This window comes from Phaseolus vulgaris, chromosome 7 (genome assembly GCF_051622355.1).
Source record: "Phaseolus vulgaris cultivar YP4 chromosome 7, ASM5162235v1, whole genome shotgun sequence".
Classification (NCBI taxonomy): domain Eukaryota; kingdom Viridiplantae; phylum Streptophyta; class Magnoliopsida; order Fabales; family Fabaceae; genus Phaseolus; species Phaseolus vulgaris.
Genome location: NC_143504.1, coordinates 595,316 through 616,686, shown reverse-complemented (window position 1 = coordinate 616,686; position 21,371 = coordinate 595,316). Strand labels below are relative to the sequence as shown.

At 33.3% G+C, this 21,371-nt stretch overlaps 3 protein-coding genes across 14 annotated transcripts; all 3 read right to left on the bottom strand.

Moving 5' to 3' along the window:
• Positions 1-308: 308 nt before the first annotated feature.
• On the bottom strand, positions 309-4,485 carry LOC137828311 (inositol transporter 1). Of its 3 annotated transcripts, none has more exons than XM_068634820.1 (6): positions 3,959-4,485; positions 3,813-3,883; positions 2,112-2,447; positions 1,616-1,723; positions 1,361-1,546; positions 309-1,202 (listed from the first exon to the last, which is right to left on the bottom strand). In XM_068634820.1, the coding sequence occupies exons 1-6, from the start codon at positions 4,110-4,112 to the stop codon at positions 555-557; spliced, it is 1,503 nt and encodes a 500-aa protein (XP_068490921.1). In that variant the 5' UTR covers positions 4,113-4,485; the 3' UTR covers positions 309-554. The 3 variants fall into 3 exon arrangements, with proteins under 3 accessions (XP_068490921.1, XP_068490922.1, XP_090161243.1); XM_068634821.2 differs by lacking the exon at positions 3,959-4,485 and adding an exon at positions 3,308-3,406 and having other exon boundaries at positions 3,813-3,886; XM_090305117.1 differs by lacking the exons at positions 3,813-3,883; positions 3,959-4,485 and adding an exon at positions 3,319-3,406.
• An 814-nt stretch (positions 4,486-5,299) lies between these two features.
• Positions 5,300-12,765, bottom strand: LOC137828312 (transcription factor TGA2.2). 10 transcript variants are annotated; one of them, XM_068634822.2, is made up of 12 exons: positions 12,564-12,765; positions 11,881-12,024; positions 11,442-11,528; positions 9,813-9,889; positions 9,504-9,692; positions 9,271-9,345; positions 8,911-8,970; positions 8,000-8,077; positions 7,836-7,887; positions 7,401-7,672; positions 6,022-6,270; positions 5,300-5,627 (listed from the first exon to the last, which is right to left on the bottom strand). In XM_068634822.2, exons 2-12 carry the CDS (start codon positions 11,942-11,944, stop codon positions 5,481-5,483), a joined length of 1,350 nt encoding a protein of 449 aa, XP_068490923.2. In that variant the 5' UTR covers positions 11,945-12,024; positions 12,564-12,765; the 3' UTR covers positions 5,300-5,480. The 10 variants fall into 10 exon arrangements, with proteins under 10 accessions (XP_068490923.2, XP_068490925.2, XP_090161245.1 ...); XM_068634824.2 differs by having other exon boundaries at positions 11,442-11,536; positions 12,564-12,762; XM_090305119.1 differs by having other exon boundaries at positions 8,473-8,970; positions 11,442-11,536; positions 12,564-12,720.
• A 4,259-nt stretch (positions 12,766-17,024) lies between these two features.
• Positions 17,025-20,674, bottom strand: LOC137830142 (RGG repeats nuclear RNA binding protein A). Its single transcript, XM_068637305.2, has 7 exons — positions 20,200-20,674; positions 19,177-19,486; positions 19,028-19,093; positions 18,761-18,893; positions 18,057-18,212; positions 17,892-17,948; positions 17,025-17,510 (listed from the first exon to the last, which is right to left on the bottom strand). Exons 1-7 carry the CDS (start codon positions 20,366-20,368, stop codon positions 17,325-17,327), a joined length of 1,077 nt encoding a protein of 358 aa, XP_068493406.1. The 5' UTR covers positions 20,369-20,674; the 3' UTR covers positions 17,025-17,324.
• Positions 20,675-21,371: the final 697 nt, after the last annotated feature.

Sequence of the window (21,371 nt, the reverse complement as noted above, 5' to 3'; positions counted from 1 at the left end):
GAATGTCTGGAAAAAATTTCAGACCCAAATACCTAAGGAGTAAAGCGTAATAGATAGTACGACTTGTCATGGTAAAGAAGGAGGGGGAACAAACACACTTGAAGAGTGTAATACAACGAATTGTTGTATGCTGCGTTCAGGAAGGATGAATCTGCGTTCGAGAAGGATGAATCCGAAAAAGAATTTATTGATTCTCTCCCAATTACTTGGACGGTAGGTGCGATGATTTACTTTACGAACGAGGTCTCTGGTTCAAAGTCTCTGATTTACGAAACATTTTGATAATTTTTTAAAAAATTTTCACCAAATTTAATAATTATAAGTGAAATTACATTATAATGGTAAAGAATGCATTACAAAGATTACATTTTTAACATAATGTCCAAGGAACAATGACAATGGTATGAAACAAAAGTGGTGTGTGGGCCAAGTTTGAGTGCAAACTCGTGGCATCAAAACTAATATACAGTGTGCAAAAAATAATGTATAGTATGAGTGTATCAGTTGTAGCATATACTGAATGATTGCAGAAGGACACACAGATGGTTGCATTCCTAGGAATGATTTGCATTCTGAAAAAGGCTTTGAGCATCTTCAGGGTTGTTGCCCCAAGCTCTCTGCTTCCATAACAGCTCCACTTCATCAAACGTCAACCCCTTGGTTTCAGGAACATAGACAAGCACAAACACAAAAGCAAGCACAGCAATAACAGCAATAATTAAGAAAGTAGGACCAGTGCCAACAGCTGCAGCAACCGACAGAAATGACTGTGCCACAATGAGATTTGAGACCCAATTCACAGTAGCAGACATGCCTCCACACATCCCTCGGTATTCTTCAGGGTATACTTCTGAGTTAACCGTCCAAGGCACAGGTCCCATCCCTGGGGCAAAGAAAGCAATGTATAGTGCCAAACCAAGAACTGCAAGCCACCCATACAAACTACTTCCAGATGATTGGTTAAAGAATGAGAAGGCCAAGATGATCAGAGACGCTATCACCCCTCCTAAGCTAAATAGGGCCAATTTTCTCCTCCCTGCATGGTCAATAAGGTAAATGCCAAGAACTGTTCCAGCAGCATTCATGCCAGCAACCACCAGAGAGAGAAGAAGAGCCAACTCGTTGGAGCGAAAGCCGGCCATTTGGACAATTGTTGGGCTGTAGTACATCACTGTGTTGATGCCTGTGAATTGCTGAAATGCCTGTGCAACAATGGGATGATATATAAGAAGATATTTCATTTTGCATGTTCAAAGTAATAGCATGTTCAAACAACAGTTATTATGCCTTTCAACCTTTTGATAGCAAGGGAAGTTAGGTTTTGGCACCTCATTGCCTCTAGATATAAAGTTTTTCTCACCTGCAATCCGGCTCCAGCAAGGAATGCAAGTCTAATTTCTTTTGATTTGAAAACATTCCGATATCTGATATTATCCCTTCTTTGTTGGTCTCTCTCTGAATTAGTAGTAAGTAAAATAACTTCATCCTCTAAACGAGCAAAGTCATAGATCTTAGCTAGCACAGAAATGGCTTCCTCTTCCCTGTTCTGCACATGGAAGAAAAGATTTATATAAATGAAATAACTTTCAATCTAAACATAAAACAATTATACAACCTTCATGAAGAGCCATCTGGGGGATTCAGGCAGTAAGAGCATAAGGAAAAACTGAACTACTGCTGGCACACCCGAAACTCCCAACATCCACCGCCACGTTCCTGGGACCTGCTTGATTAAGAATATGGGCAGTCATTGAAATGATACCCCCGACTCAGAAACAGGAACATGATATTTTGAGCCTATTCCTATTCTGCTATGCCTATTCTCTTTTTCTGTATATTGAGGGGGCTAGTTAGAGATGTCCACGATTTCACATGTTGATTCCCTCAGAAATGTACATGGTAAACAAGAAGAAACACTAACTATATTGGAGAAAAGTGAAAAGAGGAGTGATGGAGTTCAAATCATTGGTGGAAAAATCTCACATGGAAGAAACTGAATTTTACCCTTTATTGTGCATGAACTTGTTAAATTGGATACAAAACAGCTCTGGATAATTGATATTATTTCTATTTTACGAGAAGTGAAGAAAAACAAAGCATGGAAAAAGAACCTGTGTAAAAGCAAGATTTATGAGATAGGAAAGAAACTGTCCACCAGTTATCATGAGCACATTTGTGCTTACTAATGCTCCCCTTATTTCTGAAGGTGACAATTCTGCAATATAAACAGGAGCAGTGACAGAAGCTATACCCACACCCAAACCTACAAAAACACGGCCAAGTATGAGAACATAAGGATCCGGTGCGGCGGCCATGACAATTGCTCCCAGGGTAAAGATAACATCTGCAATGATGGTTGCCTTCTTTCTTCCATAAGCATCATTAATCCAACCACCCGCTGCTGCCCCAACAATTGCACCTGCCACCGCCATGCTGACAATTGTTTCCTGCAACTCAATACAATTAGACAGCTACAATGAGAATTAGCCAATTGTTTTTTTCACCCATTTGAATTTAATATATAAATTTTATTTTGTGATACATAACCACCCTGAAGTTTCATTCAGAATGAAAAATTCATGTTTTGTGTGATCTCGTCCTGATCTTTAATGGAAAGCAGCATCACTATAGGAAACCAGTTCCACCCTCTTAATTTATATTCCTCTGAGGTGTCAGCAGAAATTGCAGAAGCGGTAGAACAGAACAGAGGACTTACTCAAGCCTTAGCCCTACCTCTCAACCTAAATTACCGTTTAATTCAACTCTGACATGCCCAGGGACAGTACAGGATTGATAGGTTGGGGGTGGAGGGGAATAGATGAATTGTTATGAAGCATTTTTTACTCTTTACACCAGTAAATTATCATAGATATTATTCGCCATGAGATCCCTCTCAGTCCTTGATCTCACTCTCCTCCTTTTAACAAGATTAAAACCCTGCAAATTTACTTGTGTTTCCAAAGCCTGTAGAATTAATAAATGCAAAAAATCTTGCATTCAGGTCTAGCTTCAATGATTTCTAATGCTGACTTTCGTAAACATTGATTAGAAAAGACAGAGGAGTATTTTCTTTTAACAGTCTATGCATGGGAGCAACAAAGGTGACTCCATGGTGGTTTGATTTCATATGACTTTAAAAAATTCCAACTCTAGTCGTCATAAGTAACATTTTATTCACGTAAGTTCCTAACGTTCCTGATTCAAAATTCAAATTACAGTGCTTTAAATAATGTGGAAAAAAAACAAAATGCCTTGCATGCTGGAGATCATAAACAAATTAGACCTCAGGAGTACAAGGAGAAGATACCAATTTCGTACACTCATGTTCCTTTATATTGTTCACTGGATACATGATTGCTCTTGTAGATTGGTAACCAAGTGGCCATATGCTTCAATGGTGCTGCAACTGAGAAGAAGGGGAATGAAACAGAGTATATGAGATGACAATACCCATACACGAGAGCTGCACGCAAGGATGGAGGCAAAAACTAACTGCAGCCAATATTTTGTATCTTCAATCCAATTTTGGCGGAGGTATCCATTACATTATGAAAGCATGGGTTTAAAATCTTTTACTTAGTGTATTTTCATCAGACAAAAAAATCTGACACCCACTTCAGAAGAGGAAAATTAAAAAGCAGGCATTGCTGCAGCAACCACCCCTAATTGTAGTACCACAATCACACAACTGACACTGCCCAGTAGAAAAGCAAAATCAAAATACACCAGTAGCATTCTTAATTTTGTAGGATTCAATGGTCAAATATGAAAAGTTGGTTGAAACAGTTGGATGATAGGTATTGGTATAGTACCTGTAGAAAATTGCTGTGTCTGACGGCTTCAAAATCATCTTTAATATAGAGAAGGGCCCCTGAAATAACACCTGCAATGCAACAAAAGGTGAAGAAAAAGCATATCCTAAAATAACATGAGAATAAATTGATCTTGAAGTAGGTACCTGTGTCGTAGCCAAAGAGCAATCCACCAATGCTAGCCACAGAAGTGAGTCCTATAATGTAAGGGTTTTTAAAGAGGGAGACTTTCCTCTCTGGGTATATGTCCAGATACCCTGAGCTTCCCGGAATGGAATGAGTTATGGTGGTGATGGTCATGTTGGCGTGCGTGCGTGGCCAAAAGGGTTGAACCTTAATCGACCCAGATGAGGGTGAGACACTGAGACCAAATCACAAACACTTAGAATTCATTCCACACTCTGAAAATGACAGGAGAAGGGTGATGTAGTGATTCCATTCCATTGCATGTTGTTGTTTGGTGTTGTCCACTTCTTATATTAATATTTCCAATTATCTCTTCGCTGTTCTTATCATCTGACTCCGACACTAGTCATGCCACTTCCCTACCCTAATCCACTTTCCATAATATGGTTGTCTATGTTTTCTGAGGATTACAAGGAACATTGAGGTTGTCTATGTATCAGAAAATGAATCTGTTTGGATTAGATGTTATCAGAAAATGAATCTGTTTGGATTAGATGTGGATGTGTAAAAATAATTTATTAAAATTTATAAGTCATGTAATAAGGATATTTAATAATGTAAAGAATAAGATTATAAATTTACATGTGATTAAAAAAATTTAATTTACATGTGGCTGTTGTTTTCTGAAAGTACTTAGTATTTTGTTTTTGTTGGGTTTCCCTTCTCCACACTCATCATTGTATTATTATGTCACAAATGTGGACTTTAAGAAATTGAAAATGATAGGGAAAAAACATGTTAAAAAAACTTTAAGAAAACACTTTTTTTTTTTACTTTACAATAAAAAGAGTGGCTTTTGATTCTTTAAAGACTAATTTTCCCTGCACCACATCAATTGTGTTGATCTGCACCATCTTTTTTTTAAAACCAAAAATTGTTTTTGTCACCTTTTCCCAATTTGAAATGAAAAAAAAAAGGATCTCGTCCAGAAAACATTCATAGCGGATGATCATATCTAGAAGACACATTTCAATTCTTGAATTTGTATATACTTGTATATACAGAACTGACTTAGTTGTGTTCGTCCAGGAAACATTCCTCTACTGCGGATGATCATATGCTTAGTTGTGTCGCAGATATAGATATCCAAAAGTTTAAGGATAAAATAGACATTTTCTATACAAGTGTTGGGTGCAAATCAATTGTGATCTAGTGCAGGGAGAATTAGTCTTCTTTAACGTTTGAGAGAAAGAATATAAAATAAATAATATATTGAAAAAGGGTTAGTATTTTGAGTTGAAATGTTGATAACTATGTATTTTTGAAATTGTATTGGTCAAATCGCAATTATAAACGGATGATTTTTAATTTGCAGTTCTTTTGCTTGAGAAGACGACATTTGAAGTATTGTGTGTAAAATAATGTAATCTCTTGAAGCACGTTACAATGGAGAATATTGCTACATTAGTAATGAAGAAAATAGAATAAAGTTTGTAGATTATAAGTTAGTGAAAAAGGAAAATGAGGAAAATGATCCATGTATCAGTCTCTTGGGCGAGCAAGCCAAAGAGAGCTGAGAGCACGCAGCCTGGAAAAGTAATCATGTATTGCAAGCAGTGCACAAGCCGATTGCCGAGTTGTCAGTATCCGATGAATTTGTTGCAGTGTTTGCTGCCGCAAATTGTCAGCCTTCAAACCACCACCACACAAATTAGTTACTTCAAAGGTTTTCTACTTCCTACTTCAAAGGTTGGTGGTCTCTAAGATACTCAATTCAGAGATTTTTACTATTTTGGTGAAATTTCACAAGATAATCATCAAAATGGATAAAATCTTAAAAAATTACCAAAATGGGTAAGTCATGTCTGACACGACTTCATACCTGACACGATTTCATGTCTGGCACGACTTCATGCCTGGCACGACTTCATGCCTGGCACGACTTCATGCCTGGCACGACTTCAGTGTATCAGATTTCAACTGAACACGACTTACCCATTTTGATAATTAATGAGTGAAATTGCACCAGAATGGTAAAAATCACTTCAATTGATTGTTTATATGTGAGTAAGAAAAGGTTTACCTGCTTAATGAAGCCCTCGAGTGTCCCTAATTTGCCCATGGCCATAGCCATTTGACCCATGTAATTTGCCACATTGCCTGATGAACCAGAGGAGCCCAGTGATCCAGTGGATAATGTCTCCGAAAGGGACTGCTGCAATGCTTCCATGCCCTGAGACAATGCATCTTCTGCCTGTTGGGAAGATTGCTGCAAGTTGGTGATACCCACTAACTGCTGCTCCGTCAGAGGTTCCAACTGATTTACCAGGAGCTGCAACCAAATTCATGCCACTCTTGTCAAGCAAGGCTCAAACTACTAAATTTTGAAGAGATGAGCAAAATACTCATTTGGGACAATCAAACCACACCACATATTAAGTCTCAAATTTAGTATTTCACAAGGGACCAAACACATTAAATAAACAATCAGGTTATCATTTAACTTATCTACATATATCAACTCTACCTTTGCTAGCTAAAATTACTAATTAGCATACTTCATTAGATTTTTGACAGGCCCTTAAATAAGTTCTGAATGAAACAAGGAGCCTGCTAGAACTCGAGTTCTTACTGAAATCAGAGAAAATATGTGTAGGCATTGGTACTTAAAATTTGACTATAGTGTCACTTGTAACAGAACATATGTCCCTAGACAGAGAGAGATGAAAATCTGGAGAGACATCCAGTGACAAACTAATATGTGAAACATGTATAAAAGGAGAGAAGAGAGTAATAGGAATCTGAATGATACAAATATGATATAATGATTGGTTTTTGGCAGAGTATCCAAACAAACATACTTATACTAGTATTCTAGCAAGTAGAAGTGTAATACAAATCTATTAACAGTCTTAAAGTCCTAACATAATAAAACTCCTAGCACAATAATAAGAATCCCAAGTCCAACATTTTAAATTCTACATCAACCAGCAATGTCAGAAAGCAACCATAAATATAGATGCAAAATGTCAACCCTTAATGCATGTATTCTCTTTTACAGAACTCTCAGGTTAAAACAAGTTTGGTATCTTATGATTATCCAAAAAAACAGTAGGAGATTTTTATCTATATGTTACTATTATAATTATAGAAATAAGTAGCAGATCCTATATAGTAAAATATATCTAGATTATATATGTATTATTAGAACTGTTTTTATTTATTTCCGTATCATTTCTTTATTGTTAGAGGAAATCAAACCTCTTCTGTTTATTGTATTGATTTCGTTTTCTCAATAAAAATAAAGTATCCATGTTGTCTTAGAAATACATGATCTCAACTCAATGTCTCTCTCTTCCCAATAGTTTAATAATTTACAATGAAAAACTAGTGCTTGGAAAAGCCATAATATCTTTCAACAAACCATTAGAACAATAAACTAAAGGGTCACAATCAGCTCACCTTGAGGAGTTCAGATGACCGAAAACCACCAAGCCATAGGAAACACCTCTCAGCTGGTGTTTTCCACATGCCAGACAACAAATGGAAGACATCAGCCTTAGCTGCATTGCCCTTCAGCCTAAAGATCTCATCATAATGTGCCATTACACCATCGATAATCATGCAGAGTTCTGTATCACCTGCGTGAGAATTTACAGCTGCTCTTAGTTCGTTAATTTGTCGATTCTGCTCTTCCACCCACCTTGCATATTCTACGTCAAATGCCATGGCCCCTGCAAAAAAAAAAAACATAGTTACGGATTATCTCATGTAACAGATGAGAAATGAGAAATTTAAACATTCTTGAAATAGTTTGGTACAACATAAGACACAAGTTATAGACATTTTGATATTAAAACTTGTAGTCTGAATAACATATTTTAGAAAGAGGGATACCATTTCCACTCATTGAATGCGCTTGATCACCTGAACTTGATATAAAGACTCCCTGCAGGAAAATAAACCAGAGATTTGAGTTTAAATTGAATATGAGCATGGTTGGCAAAGTTTTCACTAAAAAGGAGAACATAAACTAATTCCAAGGAATAATTGCACCCTACCTGCTGCCTAGCTCGCTGAAGCTCTTGCTCCAGTTGGGTCAGCTTTAAACGACTACTTTCCAGCTGCTGAACATAAGCCTGTGGAGTAATAACATTTTGGTATCAAGTCTTGCATTTTAATGGCCAAGTGGGGTGATGCAAACATAGTTATTTCTAAAATCTATCAAAGAGATCAAACAAATAAAAACTGTACAAGTATTAGAGGGTTCCACTACAAGCCATATACGCATTACAAATAACTAATTACTATTCCAAAGCACTCTATTCTATAAAGGTTGAACATCCATATTTATCATTTTACAAGTTCCCTTCCAAGTGCAGTTAAGAAGAAACATCTAGATAACTGCCATAGATATATATAACATTACAGAGGGTATTGAATGTAGTAATCACAATATTTAGTTACCAAAATATATGTTTCAATTAGTCAGAGCTCAAAGAAAGTTGTACACATTTTATGTGTATTTTCTCACCATAAAAGGAAGTATACTTCAGCTGCATTGTTGAGAAGCCGGTGGGAGAATTAAGCACAGACAGCCAGGAGCAGTCTTGCTGAATTCTTGATTATTTTCATATTCCTTGTTCTACCTACAATTTTCCGTTTTGGAGGATATCTTATTCTACCTCTAGTTGTTCTTTCCACCTTTCCCTTTGACAAAATTGATTTTTCTATTAAAAAATATATTATACTATCACTTGAATGTAATCAATATCCATGGCACTCTCAGTTTGCAAGCAGGCCTACATAATCTGTAGACCAAACTGATCATTCAAATGCATACAACCACAGATGAGAATATATAGTCTGTATTTGAGTTACAATGAAGCCATACAAATATTTATATGGAGAAAGAACAAAACAGATAATCACTTGTAACAACAAATATTAACAAAAAAGTACACATTCCTACTTTCTTTCTCAGTCGGCTTTTTCTTGCAGCCTCACGATTCTGAGCAAGCCTGCGGAGAGTCTGCGACAAATTAACAAACCAATGATCAAGTAACAAATATTGATATAAAATTTTAGATATTGACCGCACAATAATTTAAAATAGAGTAAACATTTATTTTGGTCCTTAAATGGTATACACAATATTACTGTGGTCCTCCATCTATAAATTGACATCAATATTGATACTACAATGTTTATTAATGGCATCCTTTAGTTCTTTAAGGATCAACTAGATGTTGCAACTTCAGATGACCAATTTGATGCTATATATAATTGGAGGGACCAATATGGTCATTTAACTGTTCAAAATATACTTTACCTTCTGATCTGATTTATCCTTTGATCTGTCACTGGAGTCAGAAGCCGCAGCAACAAGGGCATGACTTCTATCAAACTGTACACATGGAATGTTCAAATGTCAGATTGTAAGGAATGTGGACTAAATAACCTCTACTTTAAAGGAAAAAAATGAAAAAGTTGAATCCTTGATGATGAGTTCAATAGGTTCAAAACCAAGGAGAAAATTGCATAGAAGGTAAAAAGAAACTTCACCTGTGGATTCTTATCGTCAGTGTCAGCATCTGTAGAAATATCAGTTCTAGGACTAGCATCAGCCATGGCAAACTCTTCCCGGTGTTCTTTATCACCAGTAACCAAATTTGATGAGTGGAACTTTTGGAATTGCAAGCTTCCCCGCTCTGTTTGGTTTGTTAAAGGGCTTTTGTCAAGTGAAGTTGGCGACTAAATTGAAACGAGAAAAGAAAAGAAATGTAAAATAGTTAATTATGTTTTAAGTAGCCCGCAATCACCTAATTTACCAAGCTGAATGTTTAATAGATAACAAGAAATAGAAAAACTCACATTATCAAAGGAACCAAGTAGAACAGGACCTCGAGAAATTGTTTGGCTACTTACTTTAAGTGAGTCAAAAATTGAGTCTGAATCACATATCAGATAACATTATCAGAGAATGAAAAGGTGGAGAAAAGATTACACTTTACCAAGAATAGAAAGAATTGATTAGTCAGATTATAAACTTAGATATCTAGTTCTTTAGCCAATAGTAAAAGCCCACTATATATTTTAACATGTGTGCATCTGTGGATGTATTACTACTCTCTATTTTATCTTTCACAGCACTTCCCTATGTGTTTATCAATGTTATCGTGGTCATGCAATTGGTGAGATTATGAAAACTTACACACTGACGGGTATCAACAACTGTATAATCCAATAAAATTTTGCTAACAAAAGGATTCTTATAAAATAGGGAGAATTAAAATAAAGATCACTGATGAGAAATGAGAAGAGGTATTTTAAGTTTAAGAAACATGTTAGACTTATTCACAATAATACCTTTAACGAAATACTTTTTACACAATTCTCCATCTTTTACCCTCTTAGAACTAGATATTATAGGTAGTCCAAAAGCAAGTTAACATCGAATGACACAATACGCGCACTAATAATTATTAGGATAAACTCTGAAACAATCTTAAAATGTGGTTTAAATCAAACTCAACACTACAAAACCAACTTATAAGCTAATGTGTGTTCCTACTTATGCTCTATTTTAGTCACATCTTTAGAGAATGTAGGATCTCCAAAACAAATCTAATCTAATTACATGTTCTTTTTTATTCTTGTGCCACATAACACTTAGAAATACTTTAAAATACCCTAATCCTCCTCTTATCAAGCATAAACAATTGACAATATGTTAGAGATAATTGATAAGTTTTTAAATGTATATTTTCTTTAGGATTCAGATCCTCTCCTTGTTTTTTGTTTTAACTGGAGATATCTTGTTCAACAAATCTCAATCATCCATTGTATATTAAACTCAATCTAGAGTTCAAATTATAACTCAATCAAACTCACCATATTACTAATCTCTCTTGTTCCTTTTACATACGGTAACTAAATCCTCTAACTCTTTCTTTTGCTCCACCAAATTGATAGTGTATGATTACATTTTATCTTTTACCAATACGACTTTCCCCGCCTTTGGTTTTTAATATCCGTGTTACAACCATGAGATTGGAGACTTGTAATCTTTCACAACTGATAAGTTGGTATCACATCTGATTTATTTTTATTTTTCACCAAAATAAGATAATTTAATAATAGTAAATTTTGATATTCAAAATGAATTACATTGAAACAACGTGCTGTGGTGTTGGTTTTTTAGTAATTAGAAAATCACAATTAGAGGAACAATACATATTACTCACTAATGAACCACACTACCTTATATTCATAACTTGGGCAAGCCAAAATTTCTTTTCTACAAGCTAACTGATTGCAGCAAAGAAACTGCTTCTATCCTATTGCACACATGTCATAACAGAAGCATATCCAGCACTATAATAATACTACACTATACACTAAGGTGGTGCTAGCTTTTGCTTGAGCAGAGAAGACAATAGCATACCCCCATTTCTGGCATGTTTTAGAGAATGCAGAATCTCCAACAATAAGAATACTTACTTCCACTCAAGGCAACAGCATCCTCTATGCGATATCCAACTGATTGATCAAAGTCAGACACACGAAAAGAATCAACTGTGCTTCCCTCTGTACAGCTGAAAAAAACCATACATCAGATTCAGCTAACAGACAAGCACAAATCAGCTCAGGTCCTTCTTTTCAGACAAACAAACAGCACATAAAACCTAAGTCTTCTAAACTTGATGGATTCAAAAATCAAAAACTGGAACATTGCTCCGAGAAGTTTTTTCCCCTTACAATGAATGTCCTATGTTGCTGGGACAATGATCCAAATATCCAATGAAGGTGTAACGACATGGGAACAGAAGAAATTTAGGTTGGGGAAACTACACAGCAGCATTTCATAAAATGGGACAGAATCAAAAGTTATGAAGGCTTCTACCTAGATTATTAAATCTAATACTAAGAGGAAATATACCATGCATTGGAATTGGGCAATTGTGAATTGAAGCTCGGCATCCCTCTTGCTGTTCCCTTCTCATCTTCTACACAAACACAGGCTCTACTCCACACACACCATCATATTTCAATAATAACCTTGCAGCCCAACAAAATTCAAGACCTGAAACCCATCACAGAATAAAAAACACAGTCTTTTCTTCACTGGAAGCAGACTAGCAAAAGGACTCCAAATCAAAACATCAATTGCAAAAGAAACTCTTCACATGCTTTTTCCCATGAAGGGTAACCAGCAGACTCAACTTTGACAAAGACAGACTTGAAACAATTCAAATCTAGAGAATTCCTGGTCTTACAGGGCCACTAGCAGAAAACAAATCTGAAACCGTTGAAGAAAGAACACTCAACTGTAGTAGCTCAAGCTACTAAAAAACCAACTTGGGTGAGCACAGACTTCGGAACAAGCCAGTGTGCCCACAAGCTAAAACTCACAGATAAAAAGTGCAAAAAGTCAAAGCAGCAAACTTTGACAAGCAAAAGACTAATTTGACACCAACCCAGCAACCCCCGATGGATGCCCAAACCAATATAAAAGAAAATACCAAATCTAATCTCAAGAAGAGTAACTGCAAAAGTAAATGAAGAAAGTTTTGTTTTTTCACTGATGCTACCAAATAGTGGCAGAGAATGAAGGGAACCCACCTTGGAATTCTGATGATGTGGGTGATGATGATGATGATGAATGATGATGGTATCTGTTGAACGTTTTTTTTGGTGAATAATTATTATTGTTGGATTAAAGTGAAAGGAAGAGAAGTAGATGAGAGAGAGAAGAAGGATCGGTTCTTGTTGTGCTTCTAAGAACTAATGATTTTTCATTTTCCCATTTTTATAATGTTTCAGTGCTTTGACATGATTCATCATTAATTGTATTTCACTGTTTCTATGTTATTTTTTGTTCTACTAATTTTTTTTGTTTGTAGTTTTGTCACTGTTTCTTACACACTGACACGGTAATTACACAGTGTCTTACGTTATAGCTTCACAGCTATGTTTCACTTTTCAGTGTTGCGGCTTTGATCCTCTGCTACAAGTCACACCTCTTCTTGTAAAACCTTTTTCACATACACTTTTAGCTTCTTAAATTTTACCTTTTTATTTCCATCTTCCAAAAATTATCTATAAATAAAAAATTATAAAAGGAAAAAGGAAAAAATATATATAACCTCACTTTATAAAAAATAAATTTTAAGTTCTAATCAACTTTGGATTAAAAGTCTTATTGAAAGTTTAAAATATTTAATTTTTTTAATTCAATTTTTATCGTTTGATTTTTTTTTTAATTTTAAAAAATATTATTTTAATAGAAGGGAGAAAGAATAACCTTAACCTATTTTGTAGTATTCAACAACTTTTAACAAGAAATACATAAATAAAAGATTGAAATTTTGACCAATAACATCATCCATTCTAATCTCAAACATAATACAACAAACTTGAATAATAAAAAATTTAAATAAATAAAATTAAAAATGCTAATTATTTTTAGTAAAAATAATATTGTTTCATTTTTTAAATTAAATACTAAAAAATAAGCATCTCAAAACATATATGCAAGATAATGGTAAAAGTCTAGTTAATGTCAAGATCAAATAATATAAATTCAATTAAAAAATATAAAGACAACAATAAAATGACAATACAATATCAATATTTTATCAATCTAGTAAACAACAAAATCAAACATGAATAACTTAATTAAAAAAAAGTATTTTAAATACTAGAAAATACTTTTATTTTTTAAAGACTTCAATTTTAATTAAATCAATTAGGAAGAAAAAAATAAAAGTTCAAAAAAGTGTAAAATATCGCCTTAAAACTCTCCATTCAATAACCCTTTTAAAAAGCACTACAATTTAATAAAAAATGTTTGTTTGCAAGTAACTACTAAAAAAATAGAAACTAATTAAAATGATATGTCAGACATAACTTAAATGAATATGTATAACAAAAATATGTCACAAATAAAAATTTATATTAGGTATAATATGCTTTATTCAAAAATGGTTTTTACAATTTTTTTATATAGTAAAAATTAGCTAGTCTTTATATAGTAGATTTTCTTTTGTTTGAGTTATAATCAATCTAAGTTAAGTGATGTGACTAAAATAAAAATTATCCTAACAAATATATATTTTAATTCATATTTATATATTAAGTAGGGTCTGAAGAAAAGGAATGATGATCCCATCAAATCTTTTAAAAGAAATAAATCACATCCACAAGGGGCCTCTATAAAAGTAGGAATAATTATTCATATGGGTATCCCTTTTTTCAATATTATTGGAAAATAGAATGTGCAATTTATAAAATTTTGTAATTTAAATTTTCAAAATTGTTTAAGAGCAAAAATATTCATTAACATATTTCGATAAAACATATCCATACAAATTTTGAATAACCATAACTGTTTTTAATGTAAGGATTAAAATATTATATACAATAAATTTTTGTTATTTTCCAATTAAAGATGATAAAAAAAAGTAGGAATAGATTTGAGTATTTCAATTTAAGGGTGAAACAAATTTAAAAGCGAAGAACGTGAAAAATTAAAATTTAATCCGATTAGTGTTGGGAAAACACATTAATCTAGTTTTAAGTTTTTAATATTTTATATTTAATCTGAAATTAACCGTATTAAGTTAATTACATTTTCATTCAAATAACATACTAAATCTTATAAACAACGTGAATCATAAAATCAAGTAATTTGAGAATTAATTTTAGTTTATGGAAAAGTTTATTATATACTTTTTTTCCTTATTATTTTCTTCACTTACAAAATATTATTGAAGTTTTTATTCAACCATATGCATAATACTCTGAATAAAAAACAAGTATCACATTGTGTAATAATGATATTTCCCAAATATCACCCTTTCATATATATATAGTAAGAAAGATTTACATTCTCAAATTCGATTATCCCAAAGTTAATTAATATAAAAAAATATATAATTTTACAATACAAATAATGAGAGAATTTTTTTAAATAAAAATAATGCATGACTATGTTTGAGGTGGAAAATGATTGTGTGAAGATTAACCCAAAGATAGAGAGAAACACAATAGCAGTCTTTGGTTTCAGAGCACTTTTATTGTTCAGAAGTTAATGCTTGTCATCATTATTAGTTCACCATTCAATTCATCTCCTTCTACAATTAATTCCACTCATTTTTTATAAAAAATAAAATAAAATAAAAATATTTTAGGCATGTCTCAACCTTTATACAACTCTAAATTTTTTTTCACCAATAGAAACATAACATGTCTGACAATCGAAAAAATCCCTTTAAAATAAAATTCCACCCTGAAAAAAATCACTTATCAAATTCTGACAGATACATCAATTAGAATACGAAAAATTTTATCTACAGATTTTAAAAATTACCCATGACCATACCTTACATCATACCATAGTAAATTTTTTTACATGATTAGATCATGCCGCTTTTAAAAATCTTCATATTCCTATGTTTCCGTAACTCAGTTACCACAGCAACCCAGACAACCCAAATCTAATTCTTCATTAATTGCAACTGACAAAAATGGTGGCTGAAATGGTCATGTCCATGAAAGCAGGAAGGTGGTGTTATTTTCAGCAGCTACCTACCTGCATGGAGAAACAAATGAATTTAATTAATATATGAAGTGTAGAATAGTACTATAGGAACATTATTTCTTACGTTATGCGTTGGTGCATGCATGCAAAATGCAGTACATAAACACAGAATTTGGAGGAATAGTAGCTTTCTCTCATATCAAATACTGTTAAATATTAAGATGTTAATAATAGAGTATAGATAGTTAAGTTTGGGAGAAGATGTTAATAATATCAAACGATGATTGTGTGAACTCAGATTTATTGCATCATTCTTTCTCACTGCAACTATTTTTGTTTTTGTTGGACATAACTAGTTCAGTCTCTATAATAAATTCATGATATTCTTTCTTATATGTTATTCAATATTCTATTTTTATTCTGAAATAAAATTGTAAATATTATAATTTTTCTTTTTATGAACCACGTCAAATTTAAAAAGCACAAGAAATTGGTCTCTTTAATAAAATTGAAACACATGTGTATGTGTAATAACGTCAACCTACGTTTTAGTGTGGTCTACGTAAATTTCATTTCGTTGCCTTCAAATTATTTATCAAGCGCAAATTAAATTAAATATAATAAATTGCATTATATTTAATATCATTTTTCTAATATGATATATATTATGACTTAAATAGTCACGAGGAGTATAACTTTTAACACTAATTAGCACAATTCATCGTTGATGACTTTTAAAAATAATGATTACAAAGTGATATATATATATATACACGTTTTAAGTGTGTATATGTAATTTAGTTTCTCATATATAGAATTGAATGGTTATTATACATATACATAAATAGAGATGGAAAATAAGTGAGAAAACTATAAAGTAAAAAGAATAATGTAATAAACATATACATAAACATAATAATAATTAGTAAATGTGGAAAACTTATACCAAAATCTTGCTAAAAAAAATCATATTACAAAATACGCATGAAAAGTCCCAGTGAAATAGAATATGTTTTCAAAAAAACCATATCAAATAAGCAATTATGTTTTTCAAAGAAAACAAATACAATAGAAGTATTACAAACTTGGCCAGCTGAAACAGACACTGCCAGTGTCACTTTTCAAAATAGTGCCACAAAAGAGTTTTTTATCAGTACAAAAGTGGAAAGTATAAAAGCAAACGAAGACACATCAGAAAATAAGAGTATGCAAGTACAGAGCTTCTCATACTATAAACTGAGCTTCTAATTTGGACACAAAATACGTATAATCTTGAAAATAAAGAAACTGAACTTCTAATTTGGACACAAAATACATATAATCTTGATAATAAAGATTTGTGTATATGAATGTTTAATTTTTTATAGCAAGCCTGTGTTACAACAAGTCCCTGATGACAACTAAATCATTGATAAACAACAAAATCCTTTTAAACGCTCACCGTGTTGTCTGGTTTTGAACAGAGAACCTTAACTAATAGATGAAACTCAAAGATATTTTTGGCATGGATCTTGAGTTGTTCTTGATACGAATAAAAAAGATTGAAGAAAAACATGCGTGTTGAATCTAAAATATGAGGAAAGGAGAGGGGTCCAGCATTGTCTACGCCAGAATGCAAAATGACACTAAAAGTAAAACATAACAATTGAGGATGCGTTTCGTCTATCTAAGGAAATAAGGGCACAAAGAAACAATCTAAATTTACATTTTAAGACGTTAAATTAAATAAAAAAACCTGCCCATACAGGAAATCCAATTACCATAGTTCTTTTTCCTGCTTCAAAGCAGAGAACCAAAATTGAGACAAGGTACATAAAAATGTCAGCACAGTACTGAAATTCTCACTTGACACCCAAAGTAGGGAATTGCCCAGGATCTTCAATTGATGGAGCGGTAACGTTAGCAGTTGCATAGCCACCAAAACCACCTCTTGCACCACGTCCACGACCGCGTCCGCGGCCACGCCCACCGGCACTATAGAAGCTTTCACCCTCTGGTGGCTTCAGAAACTCGTTGATGCTGACAGACTAGTAGCATGAAATCCAATAAACAAAATGGGGAAAAAGTCAACAAAATGTATTAGATGTGAAAGACAAGAAATTCATGGTCATGTGCACAATACTCAAAAGTAATTAAGAAATTTATTACATGTAAGGTTCCCAATATTACAGACCAATACAAGGATGAAATGGAAGCAAAAACAACAAAAACAAATACATTCATAAAAGTAATTTTTAGGGTGCAATAAGATAACTTTGGTTTCCACCTGTAAACCATACAATACATTCAACAAACAGTAAAATAAAATCAAGAGACAAATACAAGCCTTGACCATAAATAACAATTTAAGCCATGCAGAAATAACGTAATTTACCAGCAAAGATAAGACAAAAGCAACAAAGTCACACCTTCTTGGCTTTTTCTTCCTTCTCAAGAGTCTCTTTGCGCTTGTCCTTCTCAGATCCCTTCAAAATAGAAAAATTACAAGTGTCAAGGATATCATCAGCTATACAACAAATTAAATATGAACATTACAAACTAAAATAATGGAAACGTAAAGTCAAAAACCTCACCAGCTTAATAAAGATGTCAAAGTTGTCTTTCTTGTTTGACAGCTGCTGCATGGATTCAAAAACTTTAGTATCTACCTTTCTCTCCTCAGTTTTAAGTGCTTGCAAAGCCTTCCTTCTCTCTTCTAGTACTTTTTCATATTCCTCCAGAGTCATTTCCTATCCAAAAGGAAAAATACAATTCAGCTATAAAACTTAAACAAACCAGCGTTAATTAAGGAATTTCACATACAATCATAAAAATAAAAGAGTAAATTGTTAAGAAACGAAAGAATGGAAAATACACATTGACACCTTCCAGACACAGTAGAAGATGTAACCTAAAATTGGAAAGAAAAAATATAAATTTTCAAAGTGAAAGGAAGTATAAATAACGAGTGAATAATCACAGGAATTTTCAAAACCCATGATTAAAGTTTAGATGTGCACAGAAATAACTGTAGTACAAAAACAAATGAAGAATAACGCATTCTAAGCAATGAGTGAGAACCCATAGGTTAAAGTCAAAGCTAAACTTGATTGGATTATCATTCCTACAACTTATAACTCACTTCACATCCATGATCACATGCAGTGACGATTTCATAAAACGTCATTTATAATTGAAATAAACTTGTCTACAGATAATGTTAAAAATAAAACATTAACGATATACAGAAGCAGATGAAGAGAAAATCAGAGAACTTGAAACCAAATTGAACAATCACCTTATCCTCAGGCTCCTTTTCTTCAGCTTCATTAGCAGGATTCTCTTTGTTTCCATCTGCTGCAACATCATCCTCACCTGAAGGCTTTACTTCACTAAAATTCTTAGCAGTTTCATTTATTTCATCAGTGGCCCTAAGTAAAATTCAAAAAAGCAAAAGGAACAAGCAATAAATATTCATCAAAATAGTATTAAACACAAATCATGTATAGAGGGTTGTCAATAGAAGTATGAAAGTGTAGGATCTCAAAAAAAAAAAAGCCCTTACTGGCCAAGCTCATCAGTTTGTAGTCCCCAGTTTCCTCTCCCATAACCTTCACGTTTCAACTCATTTCTGCATATAAAACAAGTTATATCAATACAAGAGCCAAAAGTCAATCTAACAACCCAGAAATCTGCTACAAGTATCACATTTACCCGCGTCCAGTCCCACTGCGACGTTCATAGACTCTCCGTGGTTGCCCATCTTCACCAGCTTCCCCATCACCAAAACCTCCACGTCCCCCACGGCCACCACGATAAGGACCACGAGGCCCACCATAGGCAGACCTTTCTGAGGCCCTCCCACTCTCTCCATCAAGAGCACCTTGACCAGCATTGGGAGTAAAGGAATTCTCATCATTGGAGAACTCTCTGTTGAAACCACTACCTCCGCGGCCCCGACCACGTCCAATTCCACGTCCACCACCACGCCCACCACGTGAAGAGTCACTTCTTGCCTCCCTCACTATTACAAGAGAAGGAAAATTAATATAAAAAACACGAATGAACAACAAATCAACTGAGAGCACTCAGGAATTAGGATAGCAGACAATAACAAAAACAAACAAAAAACTTCAGGGACGATCATAAAAGAAACCATGTGTATTGAATTAAATTTGTCAACTATTGAAATATTGGTATTAAGAATAAGCTAAAACTAAATATTCCATCCATTAAAAGAACTTCAAAGCCCCAATGTGCCAACAACAACAAAGAATTATCCCACTAGGTAGGGTGGGTTACATGACCACACAACACCATTCAACTCGGTTAAATCAAAAGCTTAAGGAATACAGCTTAATTGCAGAAATTTTTTATAGCTGGAAACAAAACCTGAGTCAAGATAAGGAAGAGTTAGTGGGTGGTGTTAACCCTTGGGAGCCAAACCAATATACCAATATGGTTCAGCCAAGGTAAAACAAAATATTATGTCTGGAAACAACTACTCTGAGTCCAAGGATACCGATCTTCATAATGAGATTATCATCCCTTAGTGTCCACTTTATTTATACCGTAACCAAATACAAAAAACGGAAGTTGCAGAAAGAAAATCAAATCACAGATGCAAATTGAAGGAGTGCATGCACAAACATTTCAAACGGAAAGAAAAACACAAAAGAACACATTAGATTGCACATTCCGATGCAAAAATGAAAGAAAAAAGGGAAGATAACAGACCAGCCTGAGAAGGAGGAGGTGGCTTGGTAGGAAGCTGAGCAGGTTTGTTGGGCTGAGCCTGAGGTTTCTTGGGAGCAGCAGTGACAACCTTGAGCTGCTCAGCCACAATTTGCTGAGATGGGTCCTCTGCATCATCACCCAACAAATCAAAAGGGTTCATGCTTGCCATTTTCGTCACCGATCCCTCTTCAATCCAGAACCCAAATTATGTGTTATGCCAACTCAATCTCAATCTCAATCTCAACTCATCAAAACCAATTCTTCCATGTTAATTTCTCACAACAGAAGAGTATACTAAGAAACAAAACAGAACACAACAGAGGAAAAATAGATAAGTAAAACCCTAGCCGCCCTAATGGTAACGAGAGAAGAGACTCATCCCTAACCCAAATACCCAATTTATTAGGTAATGAAACGCAGCGTTCAGTGCTTCATGGGCCTTGTTTCATCTTTCCTCAAAAAAAAATGTTCGTCCTCTACCATTAATGTGTCCAAAAAAACTTTTTTTTCTTTCTATTTAAATATTTAATTTTAAAATCTTTAGGATATTTAAATTGATATTTTTTTCTTATTTATTTAGAGAACTAAAAATAAAAAATTTATTGATAAAATTTCAGAATTCAATACGGAAAAATTACAAAAAATCAATCAAAAACTTTAGTCTTATACAGAAAATCTAAACAGAAAAAATTAAGAAAATTATATGAAACTCTCTTCATTTTTTTTCTTATTTATTTGACCATTAAACTTTATATGCTTAGGGGTGATGAAAAGTCTACTAACCATTGAAAAATTAGTTTATATTTTAAATTTATAATTCCACTCTTCTTCATTTTGTTCATTTACTCGTTGTAAATATTACAAATATAAACAATATTAGCGAGCAATTCCCAATGAATCTTATTATATTATTATATTATATATAATTGTTCTAAATTGCTTTGAAAAATAAACTTTATCACTTGTTCTGATTTTATCTTACTCAAATAGAATTAATTTTCATAAAAATACTTGTATTTGATATAAAAATTAAAGCAAATTATATTAATTTCAAGTTTTTTAACAAATTTAAATACAATAAAATGAAAGTCTTTCAATACACAAATTATAATTAAAATCAGTTATTAATATAATTATAAATTATATAAATTAATAGTAAAGATTTATAAACT